The following is a 22,299-nucleotide window of genomic DNA, read 5'->3' as shown; positions in this document are numbered from 1 at the left end:
GGAGGAAGGGGTGCTCCCTGTTTCCATGAACAGGGCCAATGTGATCCTTTTATTGAAACCGGGGAAGGACCCGGTAGACCCGGGATCTTACAGGCCTATCTCGCTGCTTCAGAGCGACGTGAAAATCCTGGCTAAGGTTCTGGCGTTGCGAGTAAATGGTATAGTGTCTTCAATTATTCACCAAGATCAGGCTGGCTTTATGCCACAAAAATCCACGGCCACTAATCTGCGTAGGCTATACCTGAACATGCAAGTGCAGGCAGATAATGGAGGTCGTAGGGCCCTGCTGTCGCTGGATGCCAATAAGGCATTTGACAGTGTCAGTTGGAGGTACCTATGGGCTGTGCTGGTTAAGTTTGGTTTCGGAGAACGTTTTGTGGCCTGGACCAAACTACTATACGCGGCCCCCCAGGCATCAATTAGGATGACGGATAAAATGTCGCCGGCTTTTGCTTTGGGCAGGGGGACTAGGCAGGGATGTCCGCTATCCCCCCTGCTCTTCGCGATTGCTATAGAGCCTCTGGCGGCATTGATACGGACGAGCGACTTGATTACTGGATTCCGGTATGGAGGCCTCCATGAGAAGGTTATGTTATACGCGGATGACATGCTACTCTTTCTGGAGGACCCTACCCTGTCACTTCCGGGGGTCATGTCTGTCATACAGAAGTTTGGTTACTTTTCTGGCCTGACCATTAATTGGTCCAAATCTGCACTCCTGATGTTAGACGAGGACAGGGAGGTGACCCTCCCGACCTCTTGCCCCATCCCTATAGTAGATAGCTTTAAATACCTAGGTGTACAAATCTCACCCAAAATCTCAGATTATTGCAAGCTTAACGTTTTTCCCTTGCTATCCCGCTTTAGAGACAAGATTAACACATGGAACAACCTTAAGATGTCCCTAGCAGGCAGAGCCAATCTAATCAAAATGATTTTGATGCCCCAGTTGCTGAATTTTCTACATAAATCCCCGGTGGTTATCCACTTAAAGGTCTTCAGAGTGGTGAATACCCTCTTCAGAAAGTTGCTGTGGAATGGGAGGACCCCCAGGATAAGGCTGGAGCAGCTCCAGCGCTCTAAAGACAACGGAGGGTTGGCGGTCCCCAACCCTTGGCTGTACTACATCGCTGCCCAGTTGCAGCATTTGATAGGCTCCATGGCTCGGGACCCAGTGGGATCGGCGGCACGGCTAATGCTGGTTGCTTCTGGGGCGGAGACCATCCCCCTGGGCCTGGAGGCGCAAATGTTCCATAAGTCCAATAAACAGACCCCGACAATGTCACTAACTCAGAAAATCTGGAACAAGGGACGACAGCTTCAGGGGGTGAGGGGGTTCACGGAGTATAGCCCAATATGGAACAATTGCTCATACACCGAGTTAGCTAAACTGCAGCAGGGGCCCCGATGGAAGGCACATGGGATAAGTATGCTGTCCCAGATATTTCATAATGGCAGGCTGCTCTCGTTTTCTGAACTGCAAGCTCGATTTGGCTTGCCGGCCTCTATGTGGCTATCTTACCTTCAGCTTCGGCATGCCGTGGCGGCACAGGGGGGTGCGTGGGAGTGGACACTGTCACCCACTCCAGTATTCCACCTGCTGCGGTCTGCCTCTGAAACCAAGGGAATTATTTCCCAATGCTATCAAATGCTATTATCCAAGCACCTGGACGGGTACCCGTGCGGGGCTCTTTCTGCCTGGCAGCGGGACCTCGGCCAGGTTACGGACGACCAGTGGGAGGAGGCCTTGCAATTCTTGACTACGTGTTCCCTAAATGTGGCGCAAAAGGTTTCGCAACTATACATACTGATGAGGGTACATTATACTCCGGTGAGACTGTACAAGATGGGTAGGCGGGCGGACCCGTTGTGCTGCCGCTGCCAGCAACACGAGGGGGACCTTATACATCTCTTGTGGCGATGCCCGAAGCTGCACAGATATTGGACCGGGGTGGTGGGGACAATTAATTCTGTTTTCCAGACCAAAGTTCCGGTTGATCCTATGTGCTGCTTATTGGGGGTGCTGGAGGAGGTGGTCCCCGAGGAGGCGACTAGGGTGGCTGTTTCCAGAACATTGTTCCAGGCTAGGAAATTAATCCTAATGGGGTGGAAGTCCACCTCTCCACCATCTCACTCCTCCTGGGTCAATCACGTGGGACTAGCGTTGGTGATGGAAAAACACATTTATCAGCATAGGGGGTGCCCTGGCAGGTTTGAAAGAATATGGGAGTTATGGCTGGACACGCTGGGTCTGAGTCCCAGAGAACTCGTCATGACCAGGATTCTAAGATGTCTCTAAATGGGTGCTAATCAGATGTTATGAGGGTGTATATGGTGTAGTACTGGTGGTAAGGTGGGATGGTATGTATTTTTGATGGAGGAGGAAGAATGGTGACCGAGGGTGAACTGGGGGTCCTGTATTTTGGGTCTGCTCTTATATGATGTACACCTTGAAAGAACCATCACTTTGTTGTCTGTGCAATGGTAATGTTTCTATTTTTCTGTACTTGTCTATGAAACAATAAACATCTTTCTGATTTAAAAAAAAAAAAAACCATTAAAAATAAAATATGGGCAAAAAACAAAGAGAAATAAAAAGGAAAAATGTAAAGAAGGGTGGGGGACCCCTTCCAGACTAATCCATGCCAATATCTGGTGCCCTAATATGTAGATGATCGTAGTCACAGGTAAGGAGTCAGAATATCGGAGGTATCAAAAGTCCATTCAAGCCTTTCATGTAAATATGAAATTGGGATATGTATCGTACAGGCCCATTGTCAACTCTTCCATTCACATGATATAATTTAGTTCTAGCACCCATTCTTTAACACTAGGTACAACATTAGAATTCCAATGTTTAGGTATAGAGGGCCAGATTCAGGTAGAAGTGCGGCGGCGTAACGTATCGTAGATACGTTACACCGCCGCAAGTTTTCATCGCAAGTGCCTGATTCACAAAGCACTTGCGATGAAAACTACACCGGCGGCCTCCGGCGTAAGCCCGCGTAATTTAAATGGGCGTGTGCCATTTTAATTAGGCGCGCTCCCGCGCCGGACCTACTGCGCATGCTCCGTTTCGAAATTCCCGCCGTGCTTTGCGCGCAGTGACGTCATTTTTTCGAACGGCGACGTGCGTAGCGTAATTCCGTATTCCCGGACGGCTTACGCAAACTACGTGAATTTTTAAATTTCGATGCGGGAACGACGGCCATACTTTTATACAGCAATACGTTTGCTGTGTAAAGTTAAGGCACCAAAACGATGATTAACTTTGCGACGGGAAACTAGACTAGCGGCGACGTAGCAAACGCGAAAATCCATCGTGGATCACCGTAACTCCTAATTTGCATACCCGACGCTGGTTTACGACACAAACTCCCCCCAGCGGCGGCCGCAGTACTGCATCCTAAGATCCGACAGTGTAAAACAATTACACCTGTCGGATCTTAGGGATATCTATGCGTAACTGATTCTATGAATCAGTCGTATAGATACTCTGAGAGATACGACGGAGTATCTGAGATACTCCGTCGTATCTCCGCTGTGAATCTGGCCCAAAAGCCCTAGCCGCAGCAAAGATGAAGCGCATTAGGACCTTTTTTACTATCCGAAGCAGACTTGGGAAAATGGAAAATAGGACCAATTCAGGTAGTTCAGGTAGGCTGATGCCTATAATGTATGTTGTAATTTAAAATACAGTTTTTCAAAAAGGAGCACAACCACCATAAATGTAGCACTGTGCCAATTTCCCAACTGCAGCACCAACAATTGGCTGGATAGTTAGGTAGTATATTTTGTATTCTGTCAGGACTTTGGTACCATATGGATAACATTTTATAATTCCTCTCCTGTATCTGGACTGAGAGACTTGACTTAGATGTTAGGAAAAAATACTTTTCCTAATCTTCTGGCGACAGCAAGTAGGCAAACTCTGATATCGCATGAGAACAATCATTTCTCTTATCGTCCATGGACGGACACAGCTCCTTAAATCTTGACAAGTGGGTTATGTTCCCTGTTTACAGGAGAGGACTAGGCAGAAACATGTTAAATGGTTAAATACATGTTACATTAACAGCGTTGAACAGCCCCGCCCAGGGGGCGGTCCCTCCAGACATAACCCTCCTCACTGCAGCATGCAGCCTCAGTTTCGTTTTGCCTAGCAAAGGAGAAGGACGTATGGCTCCCTTTGGGCCAGCGCCCTGAGGAAAAGATTTTACTTTATTTTATTTTAGTTTTGTCTTTTTGACTTCTATCAACTGTTGGCTGAGGGACAGGCTGGATATTATAGATCCTTGTAGTCTTCTCAGTTCGGCCAGCGAGCGTGAGCACACCTTTGCAAAGAGGCTGGGTCTGCCACGACATGCCCCATGACTCCTGGGGTGGCCAGTGAGCTTTGCTCCAAGGTCCGCACATGACTGGGCTGTCGTGTTGTCTCACTCACAGTGGACCGGGCCGACGGCTACCTCCATTGCGGTTGTATGCCTGTCTGGAATGCGCCAGTAAGTCATCGCGTGGACGGGTGAGTACAGTCCCTCCCTCTTAGGGGGGGTGGTACGGCTGAGCATTCCTGGGGTTTGGGTATCCTCCCTTCCCCCTTTTTTCCCTCTGCTGTTTTACAATTGCTAGGGGGGGGGGGCACCTGGTTGAGGGGACTGTGCGCCTGGCCTATGTTTATTTTACTGCTGGGGGTCCGCTTTTCTGGACGTTTTGGGGTGCTGGTCAGCCTTTCTAGGCTTTCCCCTTTTGAAATTCTGTGTTTTGCCGCCATTCTGGCAGCGCTTGCGCAATTTTTTTGGGGATTTTCGGTTTCTATTGAAAATCCCATTAGCGGCCATTTTGTTGTAGCCGCGCCATGAGGCTTCAAATGCTGCGCTCGGCGGCCATCTTGCCTGAGTCTGCTGCCTCTAGTGTTGATTCCTAGGCCGTTCTCCTCACACAGCTTCCTCACGGTTTTCTCCTCACACACTCAGAGGTGTGCGGGACACGGGCAGCGGCGCTGAGCAGTCTCCTCCGGTGTGGTGAGTCCCCTGGACCCCAAAACTCCCCCCCCCCCCCCGGGTCAGCGCAGCAGGAGTGGTGGGTTTTTTCTGTTCAGTCTGAACTGGGCCCTGGGAGTTTTTTACTTAAATAATGGAGTCAGTGTAGCTCAGTTTATCTGTAAGGACAGGTGCTGCATGCACCTACATGTTATATGCATTATGTAAATGTTCTTAAGCTAAGGAGTCAGTATCTGGGTCCTTCCCCAACATGCTGGTGATGGCAGCAGGTTTTTAGCACCTGAGATTCCCACAGAGGTTTTATTATTGGTCCTGGACACTTTTGTGCCAGGGTGGGGGCGGACTGCGGACGGGCGGGGGTTAAAAAGAGTGCCCCCTCCCCCCGTTATCCCCTGGGGAATGCTCTGTAATGGAGCCCTAGACCAGATACCTGGGTCGGTGTAGGATAAGGCATTATGGGTGCGCTTCTCACTGCTGTACGGGACTCTCTTCAGCTGGTTAGTGGAGTTGGATTTCCGCCGAGGGCTTTTTGGGTTCACAATTCAGACCGCTCAGTGTAGTTTTTTTTCCTTCTGTGCCCTTTTTTAAGGGCCAGATTCAGATACATTTACGTTGCTCCACGGCAGCGTAACGTATCCCATTTCCGTTACACCGCCGCAGGTTTACAGCGTAAGTGCCTGATTCACAAAGCTCTTACCTGTAAACTTGCGGCGGTGTAACGTAAATGCGCTCGGCGCAAGCCCGCCCAATTCAAATGGGGCGGGCACCATTTAAATTAGGCGCGTTCCCGCTCCGAACGTACTGCGCATGCTCCGTCGGGAAAATTACCCGACGTGCATTGCGCTAAATGACGTCGCACAGACGTCATTTGTTTAGACGTTAACGTAAATGGCATCCAGGAATGACGGCCATACTTAACATGGCTTAGAACACCTAGGGCTCAGCCCTAATTTTACACAGCGTATCTCAACGGAAAAAACTTAAAGTTGGATCGACGGGCAGCGCGGACGTTCGGGAATCGCCGTAACTAGTCATTTGCATATTCTACGCCGACCGCAATGGCCTCGCCACCTAGCGGCCGGCCTAGAATTGCATCCTTAAGATCCGACAGTGTAAGTCAATTACACCTGTCGAATCTTAGGGCTATCTATGCGTAACTGATTCTATGAATCAGCCGCATAGTTAGGACGGGCGGATCACAGAGATACGACGGCGTATCAGGAGATACGCCGTCGTATCTCTTTTGTGAATCTGGCCCTAATAGATTAGCTGCCTTTTGGCCTGAGAGGTGAGGTAAAACCATAAATTCGAGATAATCTGTGAACTTGGGCAAATGTAGATTATCTAAAAGAGACAGGTCTATATTTTGGATATAATATAAGACCTTATATTTGTGAAAAACAGAAGCCATCTGTTTTGAGGCATGGACCATCCCTCTCTTTGGGCAACATATTTTTGTAATATATAATCTGGTTTGTTTAATCTAAAGTGACTGAGCCAATGCCCTATTACATGTATTGCTAAACTCATATACAGTATAGCCCTTTGAGCACAATCTTTCTGTATTCCAGAAGAAGTGAAGTGAAGCTCCGCTCCTTTTTGCTGCAAAATTTTAATCTCTCTATGTAAAGAGGATTTTGTGGAGGTCCTCTCTCTCTCTTCAAGCAGGTGCCATGTGATATAAAAACTCCCCTTAATACACACTTTAAAGGTTCCCACTGTGGGCGTGGGGTAGTATCATCATCATGATTTTCAAGAAAAGATGAGATTGCCTCTAAAATAGCTGCTCTAGTTGAAGTATCTTTTAACCGCTTAAGGACCGCCTCCCTCACATTTACGTCGGCAGAATGGCATGGCTGGGCACATGCACGTACAGGTAAGTCCTCTGTTAGTGCCCAGCTGTGGGTCGCGGGCGTGTGTCCACGACCCGGTCTGAAGCTCCGGGACCGCGGGACTCGCGGACCCGATCGCCGCTGGAGTCCCACAATCGGTCCCCGGCCCTGAAGAACGGGGAGGGCTGTGTGTAAACACAGCTTCCCAGTTCTTCACTGTGGCGCCCGCATTGATTGTATGTTCCCTTTTATAGGGAATCACAATCAATGATGTCACACCTATAGCCACACCCCCCTACAGTTAGAAAAACATATGAGATCACACATAACCCCTTCAGCACCCCTAGTGGTTAACGCCCAAACTGCAATTGCCATTTTCACAGTAAACAATGCATTTTTAATGCTGTGAAAATGACAATTGTCCCAAAAATGTGTCAAAATTGTCCGAAGTGTCCGCCATAATGTCGCAGTCATGAAAAAAAATCGCTGATCGCCACCATTAGTAGTAAAAAATAATTAATAAAAATGCAATAAAACTATCCCCTATTTTGTAAACGGTATAAATTTTGCGCAAACCAACTGATAAACGCTTATTGCGATTTTTTTTTTTTACCGAAAATAGGTAGAAGAATACGTATCGGCCTAAACTGAGGAAAAAAAATGTTTTTTTAGATATTTTTGGAGGATATTTATTATAGCAAAAAGCAAAAAATATTGTTTTTTTTTCAAAATTGTCGCTCTATTTTTGTTTATAGCGCAAAAAATAAAAACCGCAGAGGTGATCAAATACCACCAAAAGAAAGCTCTATTTGTGGGAAAAAAAGGACGCCAATTTTGTTTGGGAGCCACGTCATACGACCGCACAATTGTCAGTTAAAGCGACGCAGTGCCGAATCACAAAAACTGTCCGGGTCCTTTAGCTGCCTAAAGGTCCGGGTCTTGAGTGGTTAAGAGAGTTTCGTTCAGCCTACAAGTTTATTGGGGTTTATATGTAGCAGGGAGGGTTAAAGAAAGGTAGAATGCCGAATGGTCTGACCATAATTCTATTAATGTTTGAAGATGCCAGTCTAGGACACAATACGAGGCAAGGAAGTAGTCCAGTCTACTATAAGTGGCATGCGTGGCAGAATAGCATGTATAATCCTTTACAGTAGGATGTAGTATACGCTAAAGATCAACAAGTTAAAGAGAATGAAATTGTCGGTTAAGATTGATTAAAGTGATATTGAAATGTGAGGGGTGGCTTTCCTGGTACCTAAAATAGAGTCCAAGGTTACATTGAGATCTCCCCCAGGACAGTCACTCCTTCCTGAACATGTTAAAGTTTATTCAGGAAGGCCATCAACATAGCGGCCTGGCCATGATTTGGTAGATACAGCATACGTAATCCAATGTAAATTGGTTAATTAGATATTGTATTTAAGTAGAACAAATCTACCATCATTATTGATAACAGTATGTACATCAGAGACTGGTAAAGAAGCGTCAAGACCTATTGCCACTCCCCTAGATTTTCTACCAGAATTATGGCTCATATACCAAGTGGAAAAGAACCTAGTGGGCATACATGGGGCTGGAGAGGCTTTAAAGTGAGTTTCCTGTAAAAATAGGATTTGTACCTTTTTTCTATTCATGTCATAAAGTACCTGTGATCTCTTTTTTTTGGGGCATGTTCAGGCCCCTGATATTCAGGGAGCCAAAGCATAGGGTCGTCATGGAGGATGTAATCAGTAAGTGCTATTCTTGGCATGGAAAGCCTGTTTATGCAGTGGCGTATCTAGGGTATGGCAGCCATGGCAAGTGCCATGGGCGCCATAGCAAGGAGGGCAGCAAGAAGCCACTCCTGCATGAAAAAAACCCCACCCATCCTCCTGCGGCCGCCTCCCGCACTAATCTCAGGTGCCCCATGATGGCCGATGATTGGCCAGACCGGATCCACGCAGGGTAGTGTAACAGTGGCGGAGGAGGAGCCTAATGCTCCGCCTACCCTATCATCTTATCCCCAAAGCAGGGAATGGGACGTGAGGTGAGGAGAAGAGAGGACAGGGAGAAGGAATGTATGGCGGCCCGATGGGGAACCCCGGCCCCAGAAGCAGCACCAAGGATAGCAGCCAGGTACTACTTGATTCTCGTCATCATTTTCATGTGTGCCAACCAGAAGCAAGCAACAAAATATAATGCTCAGTGGATTAAATAAATATGCATAGCCATATCATAAATAAATTGTTATAAAGTGATTTGTGAACAGCTGTTGCACAAATCACTTTATTACACTTTATTAATGCATATTTATACTTAATTTAATCCATATTGAGCACTATATTTGATGCCTGGCACACACACACACACAATCGCACATGATGATGACTTAAAACTTTTTAATAAAGTGTAATAAAGTGATTTGTGCAACAAGCTCATTAAACAGTCCACATTCAGTGAAAGTTCATGTACTACAAGCTTTGCAGCGCATTAACTTTCACTGAATGTGGACTGTTTAGCAGGGACTATTGATGGGTACATTAGCTGCGCTTGATTGGCATGGTAGCTGCATTTGATGGGCACAGTGGCTGCGTTTGATGAGCACAGTGGCTGCGTTTGTTATGCACATTGGCTGCATTTGATGGGCACAGTGGCTGCATTTGATGGCACAGTGGCTGCGTTTGATGGGCACAGTGGCTGCGTTTGATATGCACAGTGGCTGCGTTTGATTGGCACAGTGACTGCGTTTGGTAGCACAGTGGCTGCGTTTGATTGGCACAGTGGCTGCGTTTGATATGCACAGTGGCTACGTTTGATATGCACAGTGGCTGCGTTTGATTAGCACAGTGTCGGCAATTGATGGGCACAGTGGCTACTTTTGATGGGCACAGTGGCGCCAATTGATGGGCACAGTGGCTACTTTTGATGGGCACAGTGGCTGCAATTTATTATTTTTTTTTTCAGTTTGTTTGCGCCCCCCAAAAAACTTTCAGCATCAGCCGCCAGTGGTCCCCTCTGTCCCCGCCATGTCCCTGGTTATCTGAAAGATGGGTTTAAAATGTTTTGACAGGAGCGCAGTTTCAGTGCTTGCCATAGGCGCTATTTTCACTAGATGCGCCTCTGTGTTTATGTATAGGGTCTGTCTAAAAAAATTATATAACATTCATTTAAGGTAGAATGTTACATGTTACATGAGTAATTGTCAGTGAATCTCAGCACTGAAAAATATCCTGGTAATGTAGGGGTATGTACAGGTTAGTAATCAAGTGATTACTATTTTAGACATGTTAGGCCTCGTACACACCACCGGATCTATCTGCTGGAATTGATCCATGGATCAGTTCCAGCGGATAGATCCGGTGGTGTGTACGTCCGAGCGGACATTTATTGGCGGAAAAATTCCAGCCGACGGATTTCCAGCAGATAAAAATTTCTTAGCATGCTAAGAAATCTATCCGCTGGAATCCTGTCCAGCGGATTGATCCGGTGGTCTGTACAGACTCACCGGATCAATCCTTCCACTCCTCTCCCTCGCATGCGTCGTAATGATTCGACGCATGCGTGGAAGTCTTTATCTTCCAGCGTCGCGCACGTTGCCGCGTCATCATCGCGGCGACGGCGCGGCACGTCACTGCGGATGGATTCCGCGCGGATTTCGATCTGATGGTTATTACAACCATCAGATCAAAATCCGCCAGAGGATTTATCCGCTGGAACGGTCCGGAGGATCGTTTCCAGCGGATAATCCTCTCGTGTGTACGGGGCCTTAAACTAGTGTTTATGGATCATATGCCGCCCTCTTGTTTCTCTGGGATTAAATATTGGACATTGCAGTTTTTACATAAATGCTCAGTTCCAAAGTGCTTTAAATTTTTCCCAGATTATTGTGTAATTATGGTACCTAAAATACGGTCCAAGGTTACATTGAGATCTCCCCCAGATCCCTATTTACAGTTTTTTAGTTTTATCTGAACATACCAATATTAAAGAAGTTGAATGTTATTTACTGACCACACTTAAGCTAGATTTACACCTGTGCGGGTGATTGCCCCTGCGCACCTGTTCCCACAGCTGCAACCAGACGCACAGAAAAATGTGCTGTTTCCCAGGATATACGGGGGGGGGGGGGTTCCATTAATCCCAATGGCACCCCCACGTACTGGAAACCACAGCATGGCTTCTTGTACTGGGAACACTTGTGGTTTCGGTGCGGGCCACATTATTAGAAATGGTGCAGAGACCTTTTCCCTGCATTGTTAGGAGGCACAGCAGTCCTTTAAAATTAATGGGCTACCGTGCTCTGTGCAAAATGCAGCTCGCACAAGTGCGAACTTATCCTTAAAGTTTGTTTTTAGAGACTGCTTAACATGCATATTTTTACTCCATTTACTTCTTAATGCAAGAGTTTGACTTTGTGTGCAAACCGCTAAAAGCATGTTTATCTGAATATCAATTATTAATAAATCATCACTTCATGAGTTTTGCCCAAACTGGCAAATCATTTAGAAAGTCGACAACCGATCTTATTTTTTTTTTCTTTTTTTTTTTTTAACTTGCAATGCTGAAGTTAAACAGGGAATCATAATCTGGACACAAACTTCTTTAACCAGGCTGAACAAGAGAAATTAGCCTGGCTGCACCTGATTCTATGAACAAACTGCATTTGATTGGATTGGTTGGTCTGTTTGGCTGATACGTTTCTGCCCAGCTACTTTGATTTTCAGATTAACGGATGTCGGGTGGTAGGAAACCAACAGGGGCACCCATGGCTTGAATTTCTTTTGGTTCATCAGGAACAGGTGGAAATTTGCACGGTATAAGGCCAGATTTACTGATGTTTATGGAAGTAGCATTGCTTTAATTTTTTACATTGGTCACATTTAAGCTTTAGCCCACCTTATGTGTGTACTCACACTAAAACATAAATTACCTATCTGTCAATTTTTTCAAAGGTTTCAGAGGTACTGGAGATCCTTAAACCAAATGAACCAACTGATGATCTGGACAGTATGCAATATTTTCCTCAACTTATTGAAAAACTAAACACAAGCAACAAACTACCTGTTCTGATTTTTGCGTAAGTAAATATTCTATTGAATTGTTTTTTCTGTGATCAAACTTATTAGAAACATAATTTGCTTTAGTCACTGTTTGATACACCTCTACACTAGTTAGATTAGAAAGTAATGTTAAAGGTTAGGTTTCATCTACAGTGCACTGTTTTGTAGGTACAACACTTCAAAGCATAGAATGATTATGTTATACTGAATAAAAAAATTGTGTTGCTGAGAGCATCATTTTAATCTGGAAGTTATTTTCATGTGAGCATACCCCTACCAACTTCTAATAAAATATGTTCAAGAAAAGGAAAACAATGTGTAACATTAGATACTGCCAAAACATTCTGAAAAAGTAGGGGCCTTAATAAAGTGAAGCATGTCTTCAATGCCATAATTTCAACTGCTTTGATTTATTTTTATTTTTTTACCAATATAGAATTGATATGGTAAGTGGAGATGTCAGAGTGCAGCTTAAAAATTGTTAACAATTATCAGAATTCAAAAATTAATAATCAAAAATAGAAAAGGCAACATGAAAAAATGCCACCCTTATGCCAGGTGTACAATGTTTTTTCTATAAGGGAATGGTTTTGTATATTTTTGTTCAGGGCTATGTGCAACCAGCAGGTTGTGCATTTGAGTACATTTTGAACAATCTTTTGTCATAGGTAACAGAGAACTGCTGTGGTCATTTGTGGGTTCTCCTTGAGCAAAGGAGCTAGGTGACAGGAGCATAATGGAAATCTTATACAAAAACAGAACACTGTAGACATCCAGAACAAGTGCAGGGTCAGCACCAACATACTGTATATATAACATGTTATTGTACTGAATGAATGCCATGGTGTAAACTAAATCGGCACAGTGCATAGCAAATTGGTACATAGAATGGGACACAGTGATCAAAACTCACTAATTCAATAATAAAAAAAAAAAAAACTAGAAGTACCATATGTATTGAGCAAATAATTCAAATAATAATTTATACCCCACGAAACCCTGCATTCTGAGCATACAGCACTCCTTAACCCCGCATTCTGACCGTAACACACTCCTTAACCCTGCATTCTGACCATAATGCACTCCTTAACACTACATTCTGACTGTACACCCTCATTAACCCAGCATTCTGACCATAACGCACCCCTTAACCCTGAATTCTGACCATAACGCACTCCTGATCCCTGCATTCTGACTGTAATACACTCTTGATCCCTGTATTCTGACCATAAAGCACTCCTGATCACTGTGTAGCGCTCTCTCTCTGACCTCCAGAGGCCTGGTGGTGATCCCCAGAGTCAGAGAGCGCTGACATTCCTCCTCAGAATGCAGGTTACTAGCCATGCTGGGTGTTGTGCAAGGTGGAAATATGGGCGCCAGTCGCTTTTAAAAATGAACAAAGACATTTTATTTCTCTTAACATGAACAATGGGAGAGAGGGATAGGGCACAGGACACCCTTAGGCAAATGCAATAACAAATAGGCAGACTCCTTAGACAAAAATCGAACTAGGCAGACAGCAATACAGAAAAAGGGCCTTTAAGCTGAATGCAGCAATCTGTATTTCGTAGCAACTGCTGTCTCCTATAGCAACAAGCTCAACACACACAGCTACCCGCAGTACATCTTCAAGCTTAGCTCACAGCTACCCGCTGGATTCCTTAAGCTTAACTCACAGCTATACATTGTACCTCTTCAAGCTTTACTTACAGCTACCTGCTGTACTCCTTCAAGCTTTACTCACAGTTACCCGCTTGTACTTCTTGGATGAGTTCTCTCCTGAAGCTTTCCCAGCCACTTCACAGTCCTGGGCTTAAAAAGAGTCTCCTCCCGTACTCCTTCAGAACTCCATCCCTATACACCTGTCTCCAGCAACAAGAGTGGTTGACCCTCTGGCAACTTCTTCTCCCTTGCCTTCAGGCAACGATCAGGCTCCCCTCAGGCCGAGCCCCTGCTCCACACACCCAGGCCGTAGTCCGCGTGGAAAGAACCAAAATCACCTGACCGTCTCCAAATAAATACCCTCTTCCAGCATCCTCAGCGACCAAAGAAACTCCTGCTGATTGGCTGAGAGAAGTATATGCACTCATAACCTGAATCCACTACAATTCATCACACTGTTGCCAAAAGGTGACAGTGCCACCTATTGGCAAAAGGGAGAAATCACAGTTAACACCAGGCTTAGGAGAATTAGCCAGGCTAGCTACCACCTAGCACAGCTAAATTTACGCACACCTTAACCCTGCATTCTGAACGTGACGCACTCCTTAACCCTGCATTCTGAGAGTAACGCACTCCTGATCCCTGCATTCTGAGCGTAACGCACTCCTGATCCCTGCATTCTGACCATAACGCACTCCTTAATCCTGACTTCTGAGCCTAACACACTCCTTAACCCTGCTGTGTGACCCTAACACAGTCCTGATCCCTGCATTGTGACCGAAACGCACTCCTGATCCCTACATCTGGCTGTAACGCACTCCTGATCCCTGCTTTCTGAGAGTAGTGCACTTCTAAACCTTGCATTCTGAACGTAACGCACTCCTTAATCCTGTTTCTAAGCGTAACACACTTCTTAACCCTGCATTCTCAGTGTAACTCACCCCTTAACCCTGCATTCTGAGCATAACGCACTCCTTAACCCTGAATTCTGATCGTAATGCACTCCTTAACCCTGCATTCTGAGTGTAACACACTCTTGATCCCTGCATTCTCTGCATAACACACTCCTAAACCCTGCACTCTCTTGTAATACTTTTTTTTTGTTATGAGAAATTTTTTTATCAAGCAAAAAAAGGTTGGTCCTACTGTCTATTTTTTGGTGTGGGGGCACTTCAAATTCTCTGCCTTCAGGCTCCTGAGATGTAAATCCGACCCTGCGAATCCCCTTGCAAAATGAACAGCCTATATTGCCTTTAGTACAGTGCCTTGAAAAAGTATTCATACCCCCTTGAAATTTTCCATATTTTGTCATGTTACAACCGAAAATATAAAGTATTTTATTGGGTCTTTATGTGATAGACCAACACTAAATGGCATACAATTGTAAAGTGGAAGGAAAATGATAAATGGTTTTTAATTTTTTTTACAAATAAATGTCTAAAAAGTGTGGTATGCATTTGTATTCAGCCCCCCCCCCCCCCAGTCAATACTTTGTAGAACCACCTTTCGCTGAAATTACAGCTGCAAGTCTTTTTGGGGATGTCTCTACCAGCTTTGCACAACTAGAGAGTGACATTTTTACCCATTTTTCTTTGCAAAATAGCTCAAGCTCTGTCATATTGGATGGAGAGTATCTGTAAACAGCAGTTTTCAAGTCTTGCCACAAATTCTAAATTGACTGGGCTATGTGTTAGAATGGCTCAGTCAAAGTCTAGACCTATATCCAATTGAGAGTCTGTGGCAAGACCTGGAAATTGCTGTTCACAGATGCTCTCCATACGATCTGACAGAGCTTGAGCTATTTCTTTCTCGTACATCACGGGACACAGAGCGGCATATTCATTACTATGTGGGTTATATGGAGTACCTTCAGGTGATAGACACTGGCAATTTCAAACAGGAAGTGCCCCTCCCTATATAACCCCCTCCCATAGGAGGAGTACCTCAGTTTTTTCGCCAGTGTCTTAGGTGTTGGTCATGGAATAGCTTGCCTCCACATCCTTGGGATCAAGGCAGGCTAACCGGATCTGTCCAAGGTGCCTCAGAGCCAAAGTGGACAGTACCCGGGCCCCTAACTAGGGGGTTTTGCCCATAATGCTTCTCTTTCAGAGAGCTGGATCCTGGGCCCAGGACTTAGAACCTTTTGGGGTGCCTAAAGTCTCTGTTTGCCAGGATGCTATATGGGTCCAGGACAGTGGGTTCCTTCAAAGGACCCCAGGGCCTGAAGGTCTAGACGCCACCCACGGAGATGGGGGAAGATTGGACCACTTGCTGTGCAAGGTCCTGCGGCATGGAGCAGGTAAGAAGGGGGGGGCCTGCGGGACTTGGTTCGTCAGCAGGCTCTCCAGGGGGATCTTTTGGGGGAGTTTGCCTGAGTATGCTCCTGCATTGGCAGTCTGGGGCCACTATGTCTGTGTAAGACAGGATGGTCTGTGTGTTTTTACTCCCCATATGTGTGATCTCCCTGGTCTATGTGTTGCAGGTTCTATCTGGCTGGGCGCTAGGTGGGGTATTAGTGTGTGCCTACTCTTTACCCTGAACTAGGGAGGTGTCTGGGCCTACCTGGAGGTTCTTACCTGGCCGGGTGCCGTGCGGATGTTTCCTCTGTGTCCTGTCATCTCTCCTCCGTCCCTGCAGCATGCTGCTTCCACCATGGCCCCCCCCCCCCGTGACACGGGCACGCGCGCGGGCGCGTGCACAGCGATATATAGAAAAAAATAAAAATCGCGCCGTTTTTAGAGGGGGGGCGGGACGTTGGATCTCATAAGAGGAAGGGGCGGCCCTTCCTCTGTGCTGTATTGGCTCAGTTCGTTTCTGAGCTCAGGAGAGGAGGACACAGAGCGGCAGCAGTGCAAGCCTGATGCACAGTGGCACCCGGTGGCGCAAGGGAGTATTGCAGTTCTGACAAACAGAACTAGCTTTTCAATCTAGCCTAAACAATTCCTTACAGCAGGTGGATTCTTGCAATTTCTCTTGTGGGGGAGACAATGTGATTCCATAGAGAAAGGGGAAAAGGGACTCAGGATCCAAAAATCCCAAAAAATTAATAAAAAAAAAGGAAAAAATAAATATATATATGCATAATTGAAAAAAAAAAAAAAAAAAAAAAAAGGGGAACACATACTCGTCTCCCCATTGGGTTTTTTGGGCATTAGTTGTTCACTACTGTCCCCTTAAAAGCGCATAGTTTTTTCTCCTACCTACATCAGTCGGTTGTTGTAAATAGGGGTGCCTCGGTATTGTACCATGGCTTCCAAAGCATCAGGATCAGGGGAAATGGCAAGAGGTGCCAGAGGACAAAAGGGTTCCCCCTCAGATTCTGAAGGTTCGAGTCGGGATATGCCTGTACTCTCCCCACAAATTATTCCAGTAGTGGGTGCCTTGGTTGAGCCATTAGGGGGATCTGGTGTTGAGGCTAGTTCAGATCCACCCAACCCTGTGTTTGTCACAGAGGAGATGCTAGCCCTTTCCTTAGGGGGACTAGAGAAGAGATTGGCAACTATGATAGTCAATTCCATGTCGGGCAAGAAGCGGACTAGGTCTCCATCACCGGGGGGTGTACCCCCAGATGCTGAGGTTCTCTCCCTTGGAGAATTAGAAGCTCAGGAAAATCATTCAGACCAGGACCATGAGGGTTCAGGGAATGAGGAGTCTACTCATGAGGAGCCAGTCTCGACCTCCCATGCAGAGAGCTTGTGGATTCAGTCATTGACAGACATGGTCCGCCTGGCATTTAAGTTGCCCTTACCGGAGCCTCAGGCTTCGGCGGTATCATCCTTAGGTTCATTGAAAGCGCCTTTGAGCAACACTGTTTTTCCGGTCCATCCTCTGTTAGAGGAACTGATCTTTCAGGATTGGATACGACCAGATAGGATCTTTTTACCACCTAAAAGATTTTCCACCATCTACCCTATGGAAGAAAATTTTTCCAAGAGGTGGGCTCTCCCAGCTGTGGATGCCTCCATCTCTTGTGTAAATAAATCTTTAACTTGCCCGGTGGAAAACATACAGATGTTTAAAGAACCGGTGGATAAGCGTTTTGAGACACTTTTAAAGGCATCCTTTGCTACGGCAGGTGCAGTGATACAGCCAGCAGTGGCTGCTATTGGGGTTTGTCAGGCGTTAACAGACCAGACAAAACAGATGCTTAAAGACATTCCTGCCCAGCAGGCAGAAGAATTATCGGATATTCCTAGAGCCCTGTGCTTTGCGGTGGATGCTATAAAGGACTCCATTCAGCAGGCGTCTCGTTTGTCACTATTTTTAGTACACATGAGAAGGCTCTTATGGTTAAAGAACTAGGCGGCTGAGCCCCCATGCAAAAAGCTTCTGGCAGGTTTTCCCTTCCATGGAGGTCGACTCTTCGGAGAGGATCTAGATAAATATATTCAGACTATATCGAGTGGCAAAAGTACCCTTTTACCGGTCAAAAAGAAGTTTCGGGGACCTGCGTTCAAAAGGCAGCTCTCCCCTGTTCTGGGGCCCTCCAATTCCAGGCAGTATCGACGGCCTCCTGCGAGATCAAACTTTAACAATAAGTCGCAGGGACAGGCCTCTGGGGGCAAGAAGCAGTGGTATCGTAAGCCAGCAAAGCCAGCCCCTAAATCTGCCTTATGAAGGGGCGCCCCCACCCACAAGGGTGGGGGGAAGGCTTCGTCTTTTTGCGGAGGTTTGGGAAGCCGATATCCCCGACAGATGGGTCCGGTCTTCCGTGGCCACAGGCTACAGATTAGAGTTTCTAAAGTTTCCTCCACCTCATTATCAGGAGTCAAGGGTACCGAACGATCCAACAAAAAAGGCCTCTTTACTGGCAGCGTTGGATCATCTGCTTTGCCAGGGCGTGATAGTAGAGGTACCAGCCCAAGAGCAAGGGCTAGGGTTCTACTCCAATCTGTTTACCGTTCCAAAGCCCAATGGCGATGTCAGGCCAATTTTGGACCTAAAGGGTTTAAACGTTTACCTAAGGGTTCGTTCTTTCCGGATGGAATCTGTTCGGTCAGCAGCCGCCGCACTCCAGAAAGACGACTTTCTGGCGTCCATAGACATAAAGGATGCTTACCTTCATGTGCCAATTTTTCAGCCACATCAAAGATTTCTCCGCTTCACAGTGGCCCAGCGTCATTTCCAATTTGTGGCGCTCCCTTTCGGGCTGGCTACGGCCCCCCGGGTATTCACAAAGGTCCTAGCTCCGATCCTAGCCAATCTAAGGGTCCAAGGGGTCACGGTCCTAGCCTACCTGGACGACCTCCTAGTCATAGATCACTCGTCTCCTTGCCTGGAACGAGCAGTGGCCCTCACGGTTCAGTACCTCGAGAGGTTCGGTTGGATCCTAAACCGAGAAAAATCAGCATTCCAACCCACAAGACGGTTGGAATACCTCGGCATGACGTTAGACACAGAACAGCAAAGAGTGTTCCTGCCTCTAGTAAAGGTCGAGGCCATCAAAGAGTTGATACATCTGGTTCTAAGCAAAAGAGAACCAACTATTCGCCTATGTATGCGATTACTAGGCAAGCTAGTGGCCACATTCGAGGCGGTACCTTACACTCAAAGCCACACTCGCATCCTACAGGCAGCCATTCTGTCAGCATGGAGCAGGAGGCCACAGGCCTTGGAATTTCCTTTGCCACTCTCATCAAGAGTCCGGCAAAGTCTGTGCTGGTGGTTAAATCCTCAGAATCTACTGAAGGGAAAATCTTTCAGCCCCGTGGCCTGGAAGATAGTGACCACAGATGCCAGCCTGAGGGGATGGGGAGCGATCTTGGATGGTTGCACTCGCCAAGGTACTTGGGCACAGGCGGAGAGGCAGTTGCCCATCAATATCTTGGAGCTCAGAGCTGCTCGGCTAGCCCTCGAGGCTTGTACAGCCAAATTGCAGGGGTTCCCGGTGAGGATACAATCGGACAATGCCACAGCTGTGGCATATATAAACCACCAAGGGGGAACCAAGAGTCAGGCAGCTCAGAGAGAGGTGAGCTTGATTTTCCTGTGGGCAGAAGCTCATGTGCCCTGCATATCGGCAATATTCATTCCCGGGGTGGACAACCTGCAGGCGGACTTCTTGAGGAGTCCGACTCTGTCGCCAGGGGAATGGTCTCTGCATCCGAAAATTTTTCAGATAATCTGCCAGAGGTGGGGAATGCCAGACGTGGATGTCATGGCATCGAGATTCAACAAGAAGCTAGACCGGTTCATGTCCCGGACACGGGACCCTATGGCCTGCGGAGCCGATGCGTTGGTTTGCCCTTGGCATCAGTTCAAACTTCTTTATGCCTTTCCCCCGCTACAGTTGCTACCCCGCCTGTTACGCAGGATCAGGGTGGAGCACAAACCAGTCATCCTGGTAGCTCCAGCATGGCCCAGGAGGGCATGGTACTCACTAATCCTAAAGATGGCAGTGGGAGACCCTTGGACGCTTCCTCTACGGCCAGACCTACTCTCGCAAGGCCCGATCCTCCACCCTGCATTACGGTGTCTAAATTTGACGGCCTGGCGGCTGAATCCCTGATTCTCAGGGGTAGAGGGCTGTCTAGGCAGGTAATCTCTACCCTGATCAGGGCTAGAAAGCCGGTTTCCAGGGTGATTTATTACAGGGTCTGGAAGGCCTACGTAGGCTGGTGTGAGTCCAAGAAATGGCTTTCCCGCAAGTATACCATTGATCGAGTGTTAAGTTTTCTCCAGCTAGGAGTGGATAAAGGCCTGGCATTAAGCACAATCAAAGGACAGATTTCAGCTTTGTCAGTGTGGTTTCAGAGGCCGCTGGCCACCCACTCGCTGGTTAAGACCTCCATTTAGGGGGTCTTACGTATTAATCCTCCGGTTAAGTCACCACTTTGTCCGTGGGACTTGAATCTTGTTCTGTCAACTCTACAGAAACAACCTTTTGAGCCGTTGGCTGAAGTTCCTTTGGTCTTACTAACAAGGAAGTTGGTATTTCTGGTCGCCATAGTTTCCGCCAGAAGAGTGTCAGAATTGGCAGCCTTATCTTGTAAGGAGCCATATCTTATTCTGCATAAGGACAGGGTGGTTCTCCGTCCTCATCCTTCCTTTTTACCAAAGGTTATATCCAGTTTTCACCTGAACCAGGATTTGGTATTACCATTCTTTTTTTCCGAAGCCCACTTCCAGAAAGGAAGGGTTGCTGCATACCTTGGATATTGTCAGGGCCATGAAGGCCTATCTTAAAGCTACAGAGAAGATTCGGAAAACAGATGTGTTGTTCGTTTTGCCAGATGGGCCCAAGAAAGGGCAGGCAGCTGCAAAATCCACCATCTCGAGATGGATTAAACAGTTAATTACTCAGGCCTACAGCTTGAAGAGGTTGCCTCCTCCTTTGTCAGTAAAGGCTCATTCTACCAGGGCCATGGGCGCCTCCTGGGCAGCACACCATCAGATCTCTATGGCTCAAGTATGCAAAGCGGCAACCTGGTCTTCAGTCCACACGTTTACAAAATGTTACCAGTTGGACGTAAGAAGGAATACAGATACAGCCTTTGGGCAGGCAGTGCTGCGGGCTGCGATTTAAGACCCTCAGAATCGGGGGCACCCTTGAGTTAAAATTTAAATTCAAATTTAATTTTTCTCGACTAAGTTGGATTTATTATTATTTGAGAGTATCTCTGAATTAAATCCTTGTGTCTTGGGAAGATTTCTCCCTCCCCTCAGTAAAGCATTGCTTTGGGACATCCCACATAGTAATGAATATGCCGCTCTGTGTCCCGTGATGTACGAGAAAGAAAAAGGGATTTTTAATACAGCTTACCTGTAAAATCCTTTTCTTGGAGTACATCAGGGGACACAGAGCTCCCACCCCTCTTATGGGAAACATTTTGGGAGGCATACTGCTTGCTACAAAACTGAGGTACTCCTCCTATGGGAGGGGGTTATATAGGGAGGGGCACTTCCTGTTTGAGATTGCCAGTGTCCATCACCTGAAGGTACTCCATATAACCCACATAGTAATGAATATGCCGCTCTGTGTCCCGTGATGTACTCCAAGAAAAGGATTTTTACAGGTAAGCTGTATTAAAAATCCCTTTTTTGCAAAGAGGAATGGGCAAAAATGTCACTCTAGGTGTGCAAAGCTGCTAGAGACATCCCCAAAAAGACTCAGGGGGGCTGAATACAAATGCATGCTACACTTTTCAGATATTTATTTGGAAACTATTTTGAAAACGGTTTATAATTTTTGTTCCACTTCACATTTATGTGCCACTTTGTGTTGGTCTATCACATTAAATCCCAAAAAAATACATTTACGTATTTGGTTGTAACATGACAAAATGTGGAAAATTTCAAGGGGTATGAATATTTTTTCAAGGCACTGTAAATAAACCCCCATATGTCCAAAAGGGCCTACTTTACTATATATTATATACAGTATCTCACAAAAGATACCTCTTACATTTTTGTAAATATTTTATTATATCTTTTCATGTGACAACACTGAAGAAATTACACTTTGCTACAATGTAAAGTAGTCAGTGTACAGCTTGTATAACAGTGTACATTTGCTGTCCCCTCAAAATAACTCAACACACAGCCATTAATGTCTAAACTGCTGGCAATAAAAGTAAGTACACCCCTAAGTGAAAATGCCCAAATTGGACCCAATTAGCCATTTTCCCTATAAGAAGATTTATAAGTACCTGACTATATGGCATATTACAGTATTCCATAATTCTATTTATGTGGTACTTTTTATCAACTTCATGGGGTGGATTTATTAAAGGAAAATAGACTTTGCACTTTGTATGTGCAGTTGCT

At 46.2% G+C, this 22,299-nt stretch overlaps 1 protein-coding gene across 1 annotated transcript in view; it reads left to right on the top strand.

Moving 5' to 3' along the window:
- Positions 1–22,299, top strand: part of LOC120920741 (probable ATP-dependent RNA helicase DDX60) — a 271,914-nt gene that overhangs the window by 158,812 nt on the left and 90,803 nt on the right. The window contains exon 25 of the mRNA XM_040332991.1: positions 11,764–11,888. Within this exon, the coding sequence (XP_040188925.1) occupies positions 11,764–11,888 (125 nt within the window). The remainder of the gene's footprint in view (positions 1–11,763; positions 11,889–22,299) is intronic.

Source organism: Rana temporaria, chromosome 1 (assembly GCF_905171775.1).
Source record: "Rana temporaria chromosome 1, aRanTem1.1, whole genome shotgun sequence".
NCBI lineage: Eukaryota > Metazoa > Chordata > Amphibia > Anura > Ranidae > Rana > Rana temporaria.
The sequence above is the reverse complement of the archived record's forward strand: the minus strand, read 5'-3'. Positions and strand labels throughout refer to the sequence as shown.